Source organism: Emydura macquarii, unplaced genomic scaffold (genome assembly GCF_026122565.2).
Source record: "Emydura macquarii macquarii isolate MOO-44397 ecotype Brisbane River unplaced genomic scaffold, CSIRO-AGI_Emac_v2 contig_2676, whole genome shotgun sequence".
Classification (NCBI taxonomy): domain Eukaryota; kingdom Metazoa; phylum Chordata; order Testudines; family Chelidae; genus Emydura; species Emydura macquarii.
In genome coordinates, this window is record NW_027132813.1 from 26,245,161 (window position 1) to 26,263,550 (window position 18,390).

At 40.7% G+C, this 18,390-nt stretch overlaps 1 protein-coding gene across 1 annotated transcript in view; it reads left to right on the plus strand.

The window, feature by feature from the left end:
• Window positions 1-16,954: 16,954 nt before the first annotated feature.
• PRKCE (protein kinase C epsilon) overlaps window positions 16,955-18,390 on the plus strand; it is a 154,620-nt gene continuing 153,184 nt past the window's right edge. Inside the window, exon 1 of the mRNA XM_067565081.1 lies at window positions 16,955-17,043. Coding sequence (XP_067421182.1) covers window positions 16,988-17,043 — 56 coding nt within the window. The 5' untranslated portion in view covers window positions 16,955-16,987. The remainder of the gene's footprint in view (window positions 17,044-18,390) is intronic.

Consider the following 18,390-nt stretch of genomic DNA (forward strand, 5'->3'; position numbering starts at 1 on the left):
GTTATTGTATTCATTTTCCAATCATAAATGTGAGAACTCTTTTTTTTTCTAAAGACGGTGTTAGCAACTTTTTCTGAGAACTACTAATAACTTCTTGGATAATTCACACACATGGGGGCTGAGTGGGAAAGCTTATCAAGCCCCTCAGAAAGTAACTCTTGGAATATTTGACATACATTCTACTTTTCCTAAGATTTTTCAAGCATGTGTGTGTTTTGGTTTTTTTTAACTGGCTTCAGCTACTAACTGCCACCAGTCCTGCCAGTTCTGTACTCTGCTCAATCAGACTTTCCAAACATCAGACTTCTCATCAGTGACTGACATGCTGCTGCTGCTTCCTGTAGTGGTATTTCAGCTTAGTGGGGGAACAGGCAAACTAGCAACAGCAGCAATATCAAGACCTCTTAAAGTATTTTGCAGAAGACACTAAATATATCTTTTACATTATGGTGTTAAAAGAATTAATATGCATGAGGGTACTTGGTAAGCAAAAAGATCAGACAGTGGCAATGGCTTGATTTCATACTTGAATGTTGCCACTAGAGCGGGGGTTCTCAAACTGGGGATCCAGAGGTTATTATGTGGGGGTTGTGAGTACATGCATGAAACAGAGAACAAAGCTATAAAATATATAATTTAAATCTAGAGTTTAAGATAATTACACACAATTCCCTCGCAAAGTAGTGTATTTACTTCAAAAAGTATTGTAAACATAATGCGGCAATCATTGTTCCTAAACAAAATATATATTTGTATTATCACCAGTTTAAGGAAATCGGATTCTGGAGATTGTAGTATCATGCACGCAGGTTTGTCGTCTTGAGGTTAAAAAGGTAGGACTGAGACATTAGAGTCTTGATTGTTCAGCAGCTGAAGAGCTGGATTAAACCGCAGACCAGTCAGAGCACTGAGATCGGCCAAAAAAAAAAGAGTATACATATATGTATAAAATACTCTTTTTTTGGCCGATCTCAGTGCTCTAATTGGTGTGTATATATATTTATACACAGGCAGGGGCGGTGCTGGGGGAAGGGGGCTTGTGGGGGCTATAGGCACCCCAAAATTTGCCTTAGCCCACCGATAGCCACCCCTCACAGTGCAAGGTCCAACATTACACAGAAGTAAGGGTGACATAGTATTGCATTGCCACACTTACTTCTGCAGTTCTGCACTGCTGGCGGCGCTGCCTTCAGAGCTGGGTGTCTGGTCAGCAGCCACCACTCTCCTACTGCCCAGCTCTGAAGGCAGCAGTAGTGCAGAAGTAAGGGTGGCAATAGAGTGCTAAGTCTGCTGTGAACAGTGATATTGACCAAGTTTCTTCACACTCCCCCCATCCCCAGTATTAAACAGTAACTATTTAAAAAAAATCTTTTCTGCTTATTAACAATAATTCGATAAAAATGTGCTTTAGTCTTAATTTAAAAGCAGTGAGAAAAGGTCAATTCATTTTAAAGAATAGGGTTATACATTTAGCACTTAAAATAGTGTTAAGTATAAAAAATATGTTTTTAATTTATCGGGCAGGGGTCATATTCAGAGGCTTGCTGTCTGAAAGGGGTCGCCAAGACAAAAACATTTGAGAACCACTGCACTGGAGTTTGCTCCTATTTAATAATAGCCACTTTAAAAGGATCTGCCTTTCTAACCACTCTCTTCTTTTTTTTTTTAACATTTTTAAAAATTCAATTTTGAATTAGTTTGTGTTAAGATTTTATAATTGCTCAGATATTTTGAATCTTTAAGATTTGGACATAAAAGATACAACTTGATTGCCTATCCCTACTTTAAATGGTATGGGCCAAATTTTGCTTACTTTTACACATGTGTAACCTCATTGTCTTGAATGTGTTGTGTAATTAAAACCTAGGATAGATTTTTGGATCAGTGTATTCCACCTGATTATCTCCTATTAATCAAAGCTACTAAGACTAGTGCAGTTCACCTTTATTTTTTGCCGATGGCAGGCACTCAACGTGAAATATACACTGAGTTGTTTGTGTTCTGTTTTAGCACACAATTGTTGTTCTCTCTCACTCGGTTAAATTCAGAGTCCTACTTTTCTCTTGATTCATTTGTGGAATGTCCATTGATGTCCATGCAGGTTTTGCATGGGAAAAGAGGGAGCAAAATACTCCTGATTTGTAACTGAGAAATACAGTTACCTTAAAAGCTTGAAACAATGGATGCATCATTGACAAAAACAAACAAAAAGCAACAAGCTGAAACTTTCAAAGTTGACTAGAGGATTTAAAAGCTGAACTCCCATTGATTCCAATGGGAAGTGTGCATCAAATCTTTGATCTCATCCATGGTGTTTTATGATAAGAACACCAAACACTCCAGTATCACCACTGTAAAAGAAAGTGCTTTGGACCGTTACTATAGAACACTAACTCACTATTCATTAAGGGATGGCTAAACAGAATTATAGAATATAAAACAATGAAAAAACGAACTTTTACTCTTGTAACCAGATTAATTTAAGAAAACAAATTAAATAAATCCCCCAAGATACTGCTTCTTTGAGGGTGCCAGGAATTGTGTTGCCTGTATATTCATTCTATTCCTTCCTTCCCCCCCCCCCCCCATCCATCCATCCACTGTGTTTTTTTGATACACCTCCAAAATGATTTCGGTGGGGAGTTGTTTAGAACTTGAAATACTTTTTGCTTAGGTTCTTTTGTACTGGGGGTAGGAGGGGAGGAGGAAATGTTTTCTTTTTTTCCCCTTCTGTACTGTTTCTATTTCAGGTACAACTTCAGTTTACAGATGCACAGCCCAGCATTCAACAAATATTTTCCTTGGAAAGTTTACTGTTTGAAGAAATGTTAGAAGTAGATTTTCTCCCACACACATTGATTGATTCTTTCATAGAGACTTCACATAGTTTGTGAAAGTTAACCTTCAGTGCATGCTATTGTTGGGATTTGGCTCTTAGAACTGAACAGTTGCAAGTCTTAAAAAATAACAGATTGAGATAAGATTTCACTATTGCGGTTACTAGGTGTGTTTTCTGTGTCGTACTAGAGTGCCCTCCTGAGGTGTCAAACCAAATTTAGGCTTGCTGAAAGAAATTTTTGTTGTGTGTGTGGAGGGGGGAGAGTGAATCTCGGTTTGCTTAAAGTAATGCTATAGAATTGCCTCCAGCGTGAGTTGTTCCAGACATTAAGCACATTTTGTCTGTGAGATTCTTACCTATTCCTTTGTATAAACCTGGTTTGCATTAGCTCTAGCTATTAGAATATCTGGAAAAACTAATGGCTGGATCCTCAACTAGGGTACATTGGAAAAGCTCCTTTAAAGTCAGGTGCACTAAATCAATTTACACCAGCTTAAGATCTGCCCTAAGTGTTTGAGAAAGTATTAATGGACTTAATACTACCTGTCTACTGAAAGTCTTCGCATATCTGCTTCATCCATGAGTTAATTTCTCTCTTACAGAAATACAAGCCAGGACTCAAATTGACTCTTTGCAGAGTCCTATGGAAAAGTTTGTCCCTCTGGTGCTTTTCCGTTGGCATGCCCAACAACTGAAATGACACAAAACCTCATGAGTAGGCAGTGCTCATTTTCCCGCAGATCAGATCAATGTACAGTACATTCAGTTTAAACCAGACGCTGACTGTGTATATAATCCTAAACCCAACTGGATTCGCAGACTAAATCCATTTTCTACATACACTGTGCTATTGGCATATAGAAAATAAAATTGTTCTGAATGTTTTCTAGACCCTGGTCCTTTCACTTGCCTTTGGCCACTTCCTCTTTTTTGAAATCTTATTCCTTCTCTGATCCCATTTTTCTCTCCTCTGTAAAGATGATAACCCTCTTTTTCCATTTAATTTCTATTCCTTTTATTCTTGGTTCCTACAGTAAGATTCTTCATCCTCCAGCATCCACCCCTCCCACTTGCCAGCTGCTTCCATCAATGAGTTTTTCAGGCATTCTTGAATATCATATCAACTTTAACAGCACTATGAAATTCAAAATGTGATTCAATCAACACATCTGCTGCCTCCTCAAAGGCCATTTGCCAGCTCTCTCCCTCCTGAGTTTACATTCGTTCGAGACATAAATTGCCATCAGTCACAAAAAATGGCCTAGATCCAACTAGCCCGCTTCAAGCAGTTCATACATTTAAACAATCTATCCTGAATTTCTGACAGTCTGTTGATGGATACCGTTAAGTGCTCAGGTAAACTTCAGACAATAGCATTTCTCACTGTGTGTCAGTGCTCATACAAAAGAAGGATGTACAGCAAATACATGAATTCTTTTAAAAAAGAAATGCACTTCCAAAAGCAGGAGCACGGGGAGAATCCCCAGTGTCGACATTGGGAGAAGGAAACTCGAAAGATCAAGAAAAGAGTCGAATTCTGGAATGATCCAAGATTCTGCAGTCTCTTTGCAAAGGAGTTTAAAGAATCCTATCCTCTCCATCTATCTTCCAGTTACTGTAAGATATACAGTAGTGCTAACACCAATCTTTCAAAAAGCATATTGGTCCACCAACATCATGAGGTTCTTAACAGAAACAATAAGGTGGGATTTCTTACTTATTTGCTTTTTGGTTTCTTACATTTCAGGGTGCACTCATGCTTTTATCTGCAACCATAAGGGCTAGAAACTTGCTTGTTTATGTGCAAACTTCAGTTTCTTTAACTAATTATATAGTTAAGCAAAACACCACATGTTGCAAGACTTGTCAAATCGCACAATTTTATCGCAACAGTGGATGCATCTTTTTGCCTGTGTTTCACAGTTGTAGGCCAGTGACCCTAAAAAACAAAACAGGAAAAAATTCGATAGCACACTCAAAAAGTAGCAACTAGATTAGAAACTAGAACGGAACAGAGAACTGACATTGCACTCACGACAGGGCTCCATATCAGATCTACAGAAGGATGGGGAACAGACTGTGCAGGCTGATCTTACTGAGGTTTTTAATCCTTGCACTGTCCCTAGATGCTGAGGTGATAAGTGCTATATATGAAAATGCCCTGAGATAGAACATAGAGATCGAACATTTCCTTATTTGGACTTTGTATTGGTATTTCTTAATTTTGACCTATTTGGAGGGGCAAGGAGACCCTTGTTTAAAGCCTGCTCTTTAACCTATTCCAACTGCAATGACAACCTGCCAACACTTCATCATTCTGTATCATCCACATTGTGCCCATAGCATGTAAGTCCTTCAGGGACCGGAACATGTTTGTTTAGCACAGCTCTCTGCCGTACAATGCAAGTGTATCTAGGCCCTGATTCAATAACACATTTAAGCATGTGCTTAGCTTTAAGTATTTGAGTAGTCCGATTTATTTCATTGGGACTACTCATATTTTTAATCACATGCTTAAGTGCTTTGATAAACTGGGGCCTTAGAGCACTAAGCTAGTAATAAATAATAATTAGTACTTCCTGATTTACATCTATCATTGTTCTCTAAGTGCTGTTATTAATAAATTGTACATTTAAATGCTGAGAGGGATAAATAAGCAATGGATTGTTCTTTAGTAGGACCACTTGCATTAGCCAGGAGACTAGGATTTGGTTGAGGGAGTTTACCTGAGTAGGTTAAATTTCCCTTGTGGTTTGGAAAAAGGTGGAGGAATGACAGCACAATACTGTATATTCAGGGTCTGATAGGACAGGTTTGAGGAATTCTGAAGTTAGTGAGCAAATTAGCAGCAGTTATGGAGACAAATGGCTCATTTATTATTTTTAGTACTAAACCCCATCTCTCAGGGCAAAATGCTCTTCTCCTTACTTGCATGACCAGTCCCAGTGACATCAATAGGGTTGTTCATGTGGGGATGAAGGTGAGTGGGATTTGGCTCCTATTTTTCAAAACCCCAAAGTCAATTACCTTGAGCCTGGAAAATATTTTACTTTGGTTAAAACTTTTTAAAAGTTCAAAATAAGAATAGCTGAAATTGTAATAAAACATCTGTCTGTGAAATAGGAAAGGTGCCATTGTGACTTTACAATATTACCCGTGGGCCCATTGAGAGAAATGTGAGCCCTGGTGCATCAGGTTTGCTAGAACCCCACCCTCTCCTGTTTCATCCCCATTTCACCCCCAGTTGCAGACATTTTGGGGAGCTCCTGGGCTCAGGGCCCTGGTAAGATTGTCCTCTTTCCTCCTCACTCTCATCAGCGCCGATTATCCTCTAAATCCTTTGTGCTGAACTCATTGGGAGTTCTTGGTGCAGAGAATGCCGGATTGGGCCCTTCTAATTTAATAAGACGGCTACTCCCATTAAAAGACCAATGATAAAAATATTAATAAATAATAATTAGAGTGATAAAATGGAGCACATCATGCAATGTGGTCTTAAGTTCACAGTTATTATGGGCCACAGTTTGATGCTCTTTTTTTTTTTTTTTTTTTATTATATTGAGTAGTCACACAAGGGAATCAGAATCTAGTCCAGTATTTACCACCTGGAGCGACAAGTGTCAGATCTCTGCAGAAGGACAGATAGGCTATTTCTAATTTGTCCATTAATCATCCTGTTCTAAAATGTTATTTATGATCAGTTAGATAAATGTATCGTGATTCAAGTTAACATATTTCTCTCTTTCTTTACTGTTTATAACTGGAATCCCTCTGAAAGCCCATTGGGCATCTATAGTAAATATTATATTAAAGTTTTTTTAATGACATCTGCTTTCATTATTAAAATAATTACTAGATGTCCTATGGAACTGGAAAATCAGAGCTGTTAGGAAACAGATAAAAAACTGAATACTTTGTATGGCAGAGGGCAGTTTCTAGGACTATAGAGAGCTGCAGAGCTCTTCTTCTGAGTCACCTTGGCTACAAGGCCAGGTAGGGCCATATTAGCTCCATCCCAGGGTCATAAAAGGGGTTGAAAGTCCATCTGATGATGAGGGAACTAGGGGCAAGGACAGAGAGGACCTTCAGGAAAGCCCTCTAGGAACAACGAAGTTCAAGGGTAGACCTGGTTGGAAAATTTCTGTCAACATTTTCAACAACTAGTCAGAAAAATTAGTTGAAAAATTTCTTTCCCAGTTTTTTCTCACCTTTGTTCCAGTCTGTCTGTCTGTGGCTAAGTTTACAATGGTGAGAAACCTCAGAATGGGGTAGGGTTGGGCCATATGCAGCGTGAGCATATTGATCAGAGCAGAGTGAGAGCTCTAAGTGCTTACAGTGTGAAGCTTGAAGATACATCATACTTACCATTCAAAATTAACACGTTTAACATAGGACTGAGCTGCATTGGAAACAAGGGGATTTCAAAGGGCTTCCCCACAAAGGACCTGTATGCCCTGTATGAAATATGTGTGCCAAGAATGTTTGTTCCTTAACTTGTCAAGGGCGTATATTAAATATTAAGGCACTGACTTTTGGTTTTTGTATAGAAGTTTCAGTCCAATTGGAAATTCTGTATATGCATCCTTAAGAGGCACCCAGTTCAACGGAGGAGAATCGTTGATATTGGAAAAGTGACTGTTTTGACCTGGAAATGGAGGGTGAGATTCTGTGCCACACCTCGTAGGGTATGTCTACAGATGGGCGCGAGCCTCCCAGCCTGGGTAGAAGGGATTGAGCTAGTGTGCTAGTAATAGCAGTGTGGATGTTGCAGGTCAGGCTGCAGCTTGAGCTCAAGTATAAGTGGTTGGGTGGGCTTGTGAGCTCACACTGCAGCCTCCACGCTACTATTTTTTTTTTTATGTTAGCTCGAGCTTACTCTTGCAACTCCGTCTACCCGAGCCTTAGGGTGGGACCACCTTTTCAAAATGCAAAAACAGGATACATGCAGGAACCCTGCCCCCTCTGTAGCCCTGCCCCCTGCTCCTCCTCTGCCTCCTGAGACCCCACCTCTGGACAGGCTGGAAGCCGAAGTCGGGCAGTGGTAAGAACTGCCCAGAAAGCCCAGGCCACTGTGGGGTGCCCTGGACCGCCCATCTGCACTGGGTGGGTGCTAGGGTGCCTAAGAGCAACCCCATGGCCCATGTCCCTGTCCCTTGGGGCACGCTGCCCAGGGCAGGTGGAGGATCTGGGGCTCCCTACAGCGGCCTGAGCTCCCTGGGCAGCTTTTACTACTTCCTGGCTCCAACGTTTGGCCTGGACAGGGGGCAGGGCCTCAGGAGGGAGAGGAGGAGCAAGGGGAAGGTCTCGAGGTGATTGGAAGCTAAGGCCCACACCAGCCCATCCCACCGGGAAGAGGCTGACCCCACCTCTGAGCCTCGGGGTGTCATGAAGTGGCACTGCAGGGAATCTGGGACAAATCCTGTCCCGGAGTCATTCAGCCTGGGACCGGGACTTGAACTCTGCGTTTCAGGACTGTCACACCCATTTAAGGATCAGGTGGTCACCCTATCGGGTGCAATTTAGACATACCCAGACAGAAAATTCGTAGTCTATGAGGGAAGAGAGTCTTGGTAATTTTAAGTCAGTCACAGTTCTGGGCTGTTCTATGTCTCCTCCTGGCGTAACATAGATGACCCTGGGAGCCTGTCTGAGTTATAGAAGCCTGTCCTTAGCTTCCTATGGTCTACAGTGCTTCCTGTAATCTCCACAGTGCTCTGTGTCTCCCTGACGTGTGCCTCCCAGCCTTCATGCAGTCCCTGGAACACCCCTTATGCCCAGTCTTGCTCAGGGGTCCTTGGAAGGCTGCTCTAAGGCTGTCTTCTGTGCTGGGGCAATCCTCCCTCGGCAAGAACTTGGACTTTTCAGGGCTCCTTTTTGCAGTCCCCATACCCACTATAAAGGGGCCAGAGCAGCGGTGAGGATCTCACCTGAAGAGCATACTTCATGTGCAATTCCTAGGAAACTGTATGCTGTATGTAAGAGGAAATAAAAATTTGTCAAACAAAATCCATATCAGAGTACAAGGATTCCATCCATGCAAGGCTTCCATCAGCAATGCTATGTGCAGCACTGGCATCAATCTGCAAACTATACCTGAGCTTTCCTTATCCAGCAACAGCTTGCACTTAAAACAGCACTCTCAGGTATCTGGTTTAGTTGTCATTCAGAGGAAACCATGCCTCCTTCTGAATCACTGACACCACTTTCCACACCTCCTGTTGGAAAAGGGTCAGTGTTTCCCTTCCAAGTACTGACAGCCTTGCTCTGCTTACTCTCTGATCCTGGAATACGATGTTCAGAGAAAGACATGCATATGCTTTCAGCACAATTGAAGTCAATGGGACTCTGCACTGGTTTCAGGTATCCACCTGCAGGCATCTCTTTGTAGGGTTGGGGCTTTAGTTTGTTAGACCTGATGTGGACCCAGCTCTGTGTAGTATGGTTACAGATATGAAGAACTGCATTTTTCCACTATGCTGCCTAAAGCTTTACATTACTTTTCCTCCCTTGGAAACCTGTTGGGCCAAAATGTGACACACTTACATACACATGCTATTCCTTTAGCAGACTCATTCAGTTCAGTAGAGTTAAGGTGCCACTCATCATGAGTCAGAGTATTAGAATCTTGCTCATTGCATGGTCTGTATGAAGCACATACAAATACCATGCAAGCTTTTCTCTGACTTCAAGTGCACATTTAGTGATACAAAGACCTGTTGTCTGCAGTGATTTATTTGATGTCACTGAGCCTTTAGTGATAATACAGAGAGTTTGAAATGATCACAGTATATTATTGACTTTTCTTCTCCCCCCTGTTTCTGTGAAATTGACTCTTTTCATACTGAAAATACCTATTCTAAATTTCTGTCTTGAGGGAAAAGGTCTTGAAAGCTGAAATATTATCTAAAAGCCCTGAGATGTGAAATGGATTTTTCAGAAAGCCTGTTATTTAAGTATAAATTTCCTATAGCATTTCTAGCAACATTAGAACATTGCAACATAGCAACAGTAGAATCTTTGTGATCATTCTATGACAAAGTCTTTATTAAAGAGACATCATTAACTTAAAAATCACACTTCTGCCTGGAAATGTTTTAACTGCTATTGCTATAAGTAATGCTTACAATTATTAATTATACTATTAATAATCTTGCACAAGTCATTCCACCTGTCGCCTCATTTTTTCCCTCATCTGTAAAGGATGATAGCAATATGTGCCTACGTAAGCAAGGTGTTATAAGGTTCATTTAATTAATGTTTCAAAGTGCTTTGATATCCTGAAACTCAGGGTGCTTCCTTAGTGCAAATTATTATTATTAGATTAATATGTGTATATTGGTCAAAATCTGCAGTATTTAAATAGAGCTGTAACTGAAGCCCTGAATTTTACACTTCAATGACATAAAATCCTGAAGTTCTCTTGCTCTTAGGTTTAATAATTTAATGTTCATTGAGATTATGCTCTGTTCATCGGTTTTTGGGATTGGCTTTGTAGCAACTGGTTGTTCCAGATTGCTGGTTGTAGTTGTAGATGACTATTAATACTAGGACACTGAACAGCTACACAAAATTAAATACCCTGAGGGACTATGATGTTACACATGTGCTGGGGAAATGATAACAAATCGTCATAGCAGCCACTTTAATATTATCCTGCTGTTCCATTGCTTTCACTTAAAATGGTATTACAATTTCTTTCCCAGTTCCAAAAGCAGATAGGAGTAGTATTGGATACAGTATGTATTCCCGTTACCACAAGCAATAAACCAAATTCAATAAAGTCTATGCCACTCTTATCAGATTTTATAGTTAATTTTTTTGAGATGGTTGGTGCAAGATCAGAACTCAAACCAAAAAATTGCAATTTTAATACCTTTTATAGTTCACTTTGAAATAGATCACCTATCTTAATTTTGTCAATTGATGATTTATAGTATGATTATTTCATAAAGTGTTTTGTGTCATTTAGTAAATCAGTTTTTGTTTAAAGAGAGTGAAATGGTTATAAAAGACTGGAAGCCTGGAGAAACTGGTAAAAGGAATGTGCCTGCATGATGTATTTATTTCTGTATACAGGATATGTGCTGTGCGATGTTCAGGCAGGAGTGAGTGTGGTCCAGTTCAGCTACTTTTACTGTGTGTATTTTTAGACTAGTGGTTTTCAACCTGTGGTAGATACTATGTCCAAGATTTTCAAAGGGGTCTGCACCTCCATTTGAAATTTTTTAAGGTTGAAAAAGGCTGTTTTAGCCTAGGCATCTTTGCCTTACTCACATGAATAGTCCCTTCATGATGTCATTGGGACTATTTGCGTAAGGAAGAATAATTTGTTGGAGTAAGTGCTGCAGGTTCTATCCCTGGGCCTCTAAACTGTATCATTAAAATAGAACTTACATAAGAATGGCCATACTATGTCAGACCAATGGTCCATCTAGCCCAGTATCCTGTCTTCTGCAGTGGCCAGTGCCAGATGCTTCAAAAGGAATGGACAAAAATTAGCAATTTCAAGTGATCTATCTCCTGTCACCCAGTCCCAACTTCTAGTAGTTGGAGTTTTAGAGACACCTGAAGCACGGGGTGGCATCCCTGACCATCTTGGCTAATAGCCATTGATGGATCTATCCCCCATGGACTTATTTAGTTCTTTTTTGAACACAGTTATATTTTTGTCCTTCACAGTATCCCATGGCAACAATTTGCTTGTTTTCTGAGGCTGGAAGAATGTCTCACTATGATAAAATGCAATGGTCACCCTTTCTATTAAGGTGCCAGTTATAAAAAGTCTAAAAAGGGTTAATAAATAATTAATAGGTATTTTAATTAAATGCTTATTCAATTGTTAGAGTACAGGAGATCAATAGTTTGCTTACTGCCATAACCTATATCCATATATCCATCAGCAGATATGTGTGTATAACTAACTATATCACATACTGTTCATGTTTGTATTATATTTAAAACATATTTTTATAAACCCTTTCTAAATGAACCCTTAATATAAAGTGTGACCAATGTAACACAATGGGGATCTGTGTAGTTTTTGCTTTAATGGTGTAGTTACAGTTTAAGGAAACTTGTGTATGAACTTTTTGCAGGTCCCAGTCACCAGCAGTATTCTATGTAACCGAACCTCTGGGTGCGGGGAGGAAATCAGTGGGCTCTCTTTGAGAACTCTGCATTTGAATATATTTCATTATAATTGAGACGTAACATGTTTTAATTTTTGTAATTTAGCGAGCAGGGGGGGGGGGTAGCTGGAGCACGTGTCTTGTTTTACTTAAACTGAAGAGGGAATTTTGTGTTCATGGAAATGAGGGACACACAAATCTGGGCACGAGCCAGCATGTGCCCCAGGTGCCTTCCAAACATCGCTCTGTCAACAAACCTGCTTGTCCAGTCCTGAGCCAGTTAATAAAGCTACTACAAGCCCAAAACATCATATTACAATAGTAACACAGCAGAGTTGTGGGTGAGTACTGTAGAATACTAGAGTTTTGGTAGTGGCTTGTTATTATTTTAATAGGGTTCTTTTGAGAAGTGGCTATCAGTCCAGTGATATGACCTGGTGAGTGTAAGGGTGGACAACTGTTCACTAGTGACTAGGATGTGACTGACTAACTACTGAATTCAGTTTTCACTTGTGAGTTGATCAGAACTGTAATCTTGGCCTGTGGTAACAAAATGCTAGTATCTAATCTGTTGCATGACAAAGCGAATGTTACCAGAAAACCTCCCAAAAAATCCACACAATCTAATGCTACCATTGCTAAAGTATGTGCTCTGTTTTACAAGAAAAACAGTTTTGTTATTTTTTATTGTTTTTGACCATCCTGTGGCTATCATAAGTGAAACATGTGATTCTAGTCGACTCTTTTTGTAAGAGGCCTGAAAGTTGTAATTTGTTAGACTACAGTTTTAACAGTTTTTTACTTGGAAATATTTTCCTCGTCTTTCTGTTAGTGACCAAAATATAAAAACTGCAGGTGACATTAAACCTTGTAAAGTGATTGTGGCCTTAACAACAAGAAGATATTAAGTTGAAGACATCAAGGGGCAGGGAAGGCAACACTGTACTATAGATCAAATGCCATATTGTGAATGTACTACCAGAGTATCTAGTTTCTTACTTGCAAGTAGATAATTTTTTGTGAAACATTGAAATGTTAATGCTGTTGTAAAATTACCTTGCCTTCTCCCAGTCCTCAGAGCAGGTTAGTGTGCAGGTATGACCAAGGAACCAATGGCAGCATGACTCTTGAAGAGTACAACTGCATTACATATGGCAATGTTTGATATTCAAAAAGTTTGTTTCCAGCCATTTTGCCAAGGCAGTGAGTAGTACAGAGGGACTGTTGCACAAATTGCCCGAATCCTGGAATTTCTGAGTGATTGATCCAACCCCTTTTCCTCCACATAAAGGGTGCTAATTAGCCGAGACTGAAGGGGTGGTTTTGGGGAAGGAGATTGCTTGTCTGTTGGGAACAGGAAGAGACCACTAAAATAATTTCGTATAGGCCAGCCAACAGATGTATGTGTCTCGTTAAAGTGAATTCTCCTTTCTGAACATGAAATGTTTGCAGGATGTTAGTATGTAATCAAGAGAAGGCTTCTTTGGTATTTAAAACACAATTAAAATTGCTGTATTATGGATGTATCTTTTAGCAAGTCCTGTAACCAGATGGATAGTCTGTAGCCTTTAAAAAGTACCTTTATGGGAACTAATTAATGCCTCCCCACCCACACACACACATACTGGAACTACTCAGTGCTACACACACTCTCTCTTTTATTTGTTTTCAAGTTTCTAAACCTCTTTTTTTTTTTTTTTTTTTCAAAAACAAACTGATAAAGGGCTAGTAATGTGTGAAAACAGTTTCATAGTGACTCCTAAGTAAGGAGTTTTCATGTTTACAGCTTTCAGTAGTAATGATGAATTCTGAGCATTTGTTTAAAAGTTTAAGATTAAAACAGACCTGGTTTGTTCTGATTTTTTTCCCCATTCCTTTTATATAGTTGTTTTCATAACATACCCTGGAGCAGAACCCATGTCAGACAAAAAGTTGACAGAGATATATGTGCTCAGGCTCCCTATACAATGACTAGGGAGAGTAGGGTATGCCTAGATTCACGGTGGCACGGTCGGCACTGCCGATTCGATTCAGTGGGATTGATTGAGCAGCAGCGGAGACCCACTCAATTGATAAGGAAGTCATCCGCGTTAATCCACCCCCATAAAAAGAGTAATGCTCCGTTGACTGGAGGGCATTTCCATTTGGTGCAGTGTAGTGGGGACGGTGCAGTATTCCGAAGTTAGGAAGTCAACGAGAGATACAAAAGCTACTCTACGGAGCTTGCATATCTTCCGTCCACTGCCGCTGAATTTCGCCAGCAGTGTGGACCAAGCCTCAGGCACTTAAGAATGGGATTCATAGAAGCCAGCAAGCGGAGGGGGGCAGGGTGAGCTGCCTAAGCTGTGAGGAGTGAAATGCAGAAGAGGGGCCCCACTCCTAAAAGCAATTTAGGCACTTGACTCTGGGCTGGAGAGAGGCATCTATCTCTACTTGGGATTCACAGTGATGAACCATCTCCTGGAGTCAGGGACCTAAATCAGGTCATCCCTTTATCATGAACGAGACCCACATACACCTCATTATAGCCAGTGGCTCAGGGCACTCACTGGGCTGTGGGAGACCGGTGGTTTTCAAAGCCTTGCTCTGTCTGACTTGGAGCAGAGACTTGAAGTTGGGTCTTCCATATCCCAGGTGAGTACTCTGACCATCAAATGATTGGGAGACTGCCCAACCCATCATACCCCATCTCACCTGTTGATGCTGTTCCACTCCACTATTCATTGGAGCAGGGATTTGAACCTGACTCTTCCCTGTCCTGGGTGAGTGTCCTGACCACTGGGCTGTAGAGTCTATTTTGCTCTGGCCCAATGAATATTTAATTATTTATGCAGAGTGGAAAATTTTCAACGAGAGAGACTGAGAGAGTCCCTCCTCAGGATACTCAATAGCTTACAGGTTCAGGCACTCTCCTCAGAGGTGGGAGTCCAGGGTTGAAGTCCCTGCTCCAAATCAGGCATGGTGAGGGTCCCAAACCTGGCTCTTGTACATGCCAGGTGAGTGCCTTAACCACTGGGCTATTGGATAATCAGAATGCACCTGCCAGCCACAAAAATTCTCAGCCTGCTCATCCTGGACACCACTTTTGTGTGGGTTGGGAGTGCTCAGAGCATGCCTACTGGATCAGGCCCCACAGGCAAGATAGGTAAGGGAATGCCTAGTTCGAGAATCCAGCAGTGAATTAGGTATGAACTAGGACACTGAGCGACTTTAGATGGTTTTGTGCATGCCCAGTGGTGGAAGTTTAGGTGCCTAGGGAATTTAGGCACCTTCAGGATTAGACAGCAACTCAGCAAGGGTTGAGGATAAAGTGGCAGTAAGGCACCTAAATCCTTTTTTTCATATACCTTCTTCTGTCTGTCTGGGCATCTGAAAGAGCTTAGTGGTAACCAGTTTTGTAGAATGTGGAAGTGCCATTGGTTACATTTAGCTAAAGGCTTTTTAGATCTCAGTCCAGTAAAGAAGTCCCTCTTGAGAATTCATCACCACTGAAAGAAGAAATAAAAATGGTTTATGTTGTGTGTTGAAACAAAGGTATTGTCTTGCAGATACCAAGGTGAAGAGTGCTTTACAAGTGCCATAGTTCAAGTCAATGAGCATAGATAGAAAGAGATTGCTAGTCCTTGGGTTCTCTGCTGAGTGTGTCAATAAAGATGCTAATTAGCATGGATTGAGGGAGTAGTTTGAGGGGACATGGATATTTATCTAGTGGAAAATGAAATAGTTTTTTCTACTGTTACTGGAAGTTTCTCTCTGCTGAGTCCTCTGCCTGCAACAGAAATGATAGAGGGTGGATCAAGTAATGGTCAGAAACCCTGTGAATTCCACAGCAAAGTGTCGCTTGGCAGATGCACCTCTGAATGTTGGGCTTGTTTGTTGCAGGGGAAGGTATAAATGGGCACATATCCATTTAGACTAATGTGATATGATTTATATAAGTCATCTACTGTATCCTAATTTTTACAATAAACAATGAGACACCACGACACTGGTATTCTTTGCTACTAATTCATCCAGAACAATTGGCTGACAGATATGGAATGCTCTGGAGGAGACACCAGGCTACGTTTTCTAAACAGTGGATAGAAGGATTATTTATTTGTTCATGGGATTTGTGCATAAACCTGCAACCCAACCCTCTGAAAAACAGCCCTTTGTGTCCTGGAGGGTCTTTCCAAAGGTTTTGATTCTGAAGCCATAGCTTAAACTTTCATATACGCCTTTTTCAGAAGCTCCCATTTGCTCACAATTGTACCAACATCAGTTAATGAGACTACCTCCCTTTCTTCAAGCACATATATAATTAATAAGAAGGGGGTTTTTAGGAGAGAGCAAGAGCCACAAAGTTCAGGTCCTAATCAGAACTACCCCAAAGTTCTGGGTGTTTGATGTGGAGTTTTTGTCCTGCCCGTTTCATTGATAAAGACCAGCTGGGACAATTTTGTTCTGCATTTAAGCTCTCCCAAAGTTTAGGGTATTCAGCAGCGCTCTCTATTCTTACTGAAGGCAGTGGGAGTTCAGAGCTCTGAGGACTTTGGAGAATTACATTGTTTATTATTTAAGTACTGGCAGTGTGCTTGAAGCTGTACAAAATTCAGAAGAAGACTTCATCCCAGTTTACAATAAAATGGTCAGATTATCAGAGATGCTTAGAACCTGCACCTCCCACTGACTTCAATAAAAGGAGTGTTTCATTAATGTTAGGCCGTAAATGAGAAAAATGAACATAACTCCCTGCTTTGCTTGTTTTAGAGTCTGGATCAAGTTTTGTGGAAGCGAGTTTCCTTGCACTGCTAGATACAGAGGGTTTTTTAAGACTTTGATTTTGATTTTTCCCTTTCATTTTTGGTTCTCGGAATTTATGTCTGGGATGATTCTGTACTTACCATTTTTTCCCCTGTGCTTTTTCTTTTCAGCACCCAAAGACAATGAAGAACGTGTATTCAGAGAGCGGATGCGTCCCAGAAAGCGACAGGGTGCTGTGCGACGCAGAGTTCATCAAGTCAACGGACACAAATTTATGGCCACCTACCTTAGACAACCAACGTATTGTTCACACTGCCGAGACTTTATATGGTATAATCAACGTTTGGCTTTTTTTGATTGCAAATGTCATGCTATTTTAGATTGAACTGTTGAGGTTCCATTGTGTCTTGCAGGAGTCCGAGAGGAGTAAAGCATGTCACAGGTCAGGACAACTGAGCCAGTCTGACTCTTCCATGGTCCAGAAAGGGCATCCACTCTAGGCTTCTGGCTCCTTAGCTGTCACCTCTCTTTTGTGGAGACCCGTGTCTCTTTCCCTTTACCAGGGTTTTTCCAGGTTGCATAGTTCCCTGCCTACACTGTGTTATTCACAGCAAGCCAGACTGCTGAACCAGGCCAACATTTGCAGTTTGCTTGCTCTTTGAAAGACATAAATGTTGCGATTGCCCATAGTTATAAGTTACCACACAGTTCTCTCTAAGCAAACACATCTATTCTTAAGGTGAAAGCCTTACAGAGAAAATGTATTAAAAACAATAAAAGAACCTACGCACATGCTAAAAAGCTTACCAGAGGTCATCTTAACTCCAGAATCTTCCAACCCTCCTCTTGGAAGATTCTCTCCATTTGCTGGATCAGAAAGCAGGCCCTCAATCAGTTTAAACTCAAGCTGTTTATCCCAAAGTCCTTTCTTTGTCTGCTGGTTTCTGGAGAATCCAGTTTGAACCAGTATATGTGAGCCTCCCCAGGTGGTGATACTTCCCTGGTAGTATTACAACCTGAGTGAATTTGCCTAATAACCCTGCTACCCTCCCCCCTCCACACAAACACAGTCACCCTCCCCCATGGAATTACATACAATTCCTGCCCGACAGTGACACATGGACTTATTGTAGTAAGATCGCCCAAAGGTATTGCAGGATATTGCCATCTCTGTCACAGAAAGGCACAGCAGTTTAGTTATTTTCCTTTTTAATATTCATTCATCATCAGTTTTTGCAAACAATAACAGAAAGCTGTCAAAAAGCTTCCATTATGAATAACAAAATTTGGGTTTTTTTCTAGGCCACAGAGTTCAATCCTGTCTGGCCTAACATATACATCCATATAAAATTGATCCCATTCCTGTAACTCAATACTGCGCTGGCTAGCCTAAAAACTCGTATTACAACTATAAGTGTCACTGCAGAGCTAGGCTTCACAAGAGCAAAGAGAGCATAAAGCTGTGGTATGACTTGTTTAAAAATTAAAAAAAAGAAAATGTTCAGTTAATAATCATCGTTGAAGGCAGGGTGAGCTAGATTCTGATCTTAATTACATGGGCAGAAATCCAGAGTAATTTCAGTAAAGTCAATGGAATCATTGTGAAACTGAATTTGGCTCTGTGACTTCCTAACCCCTCACTCTTTTGGTGGCCATCCTGAATGACTTCCGTATAAG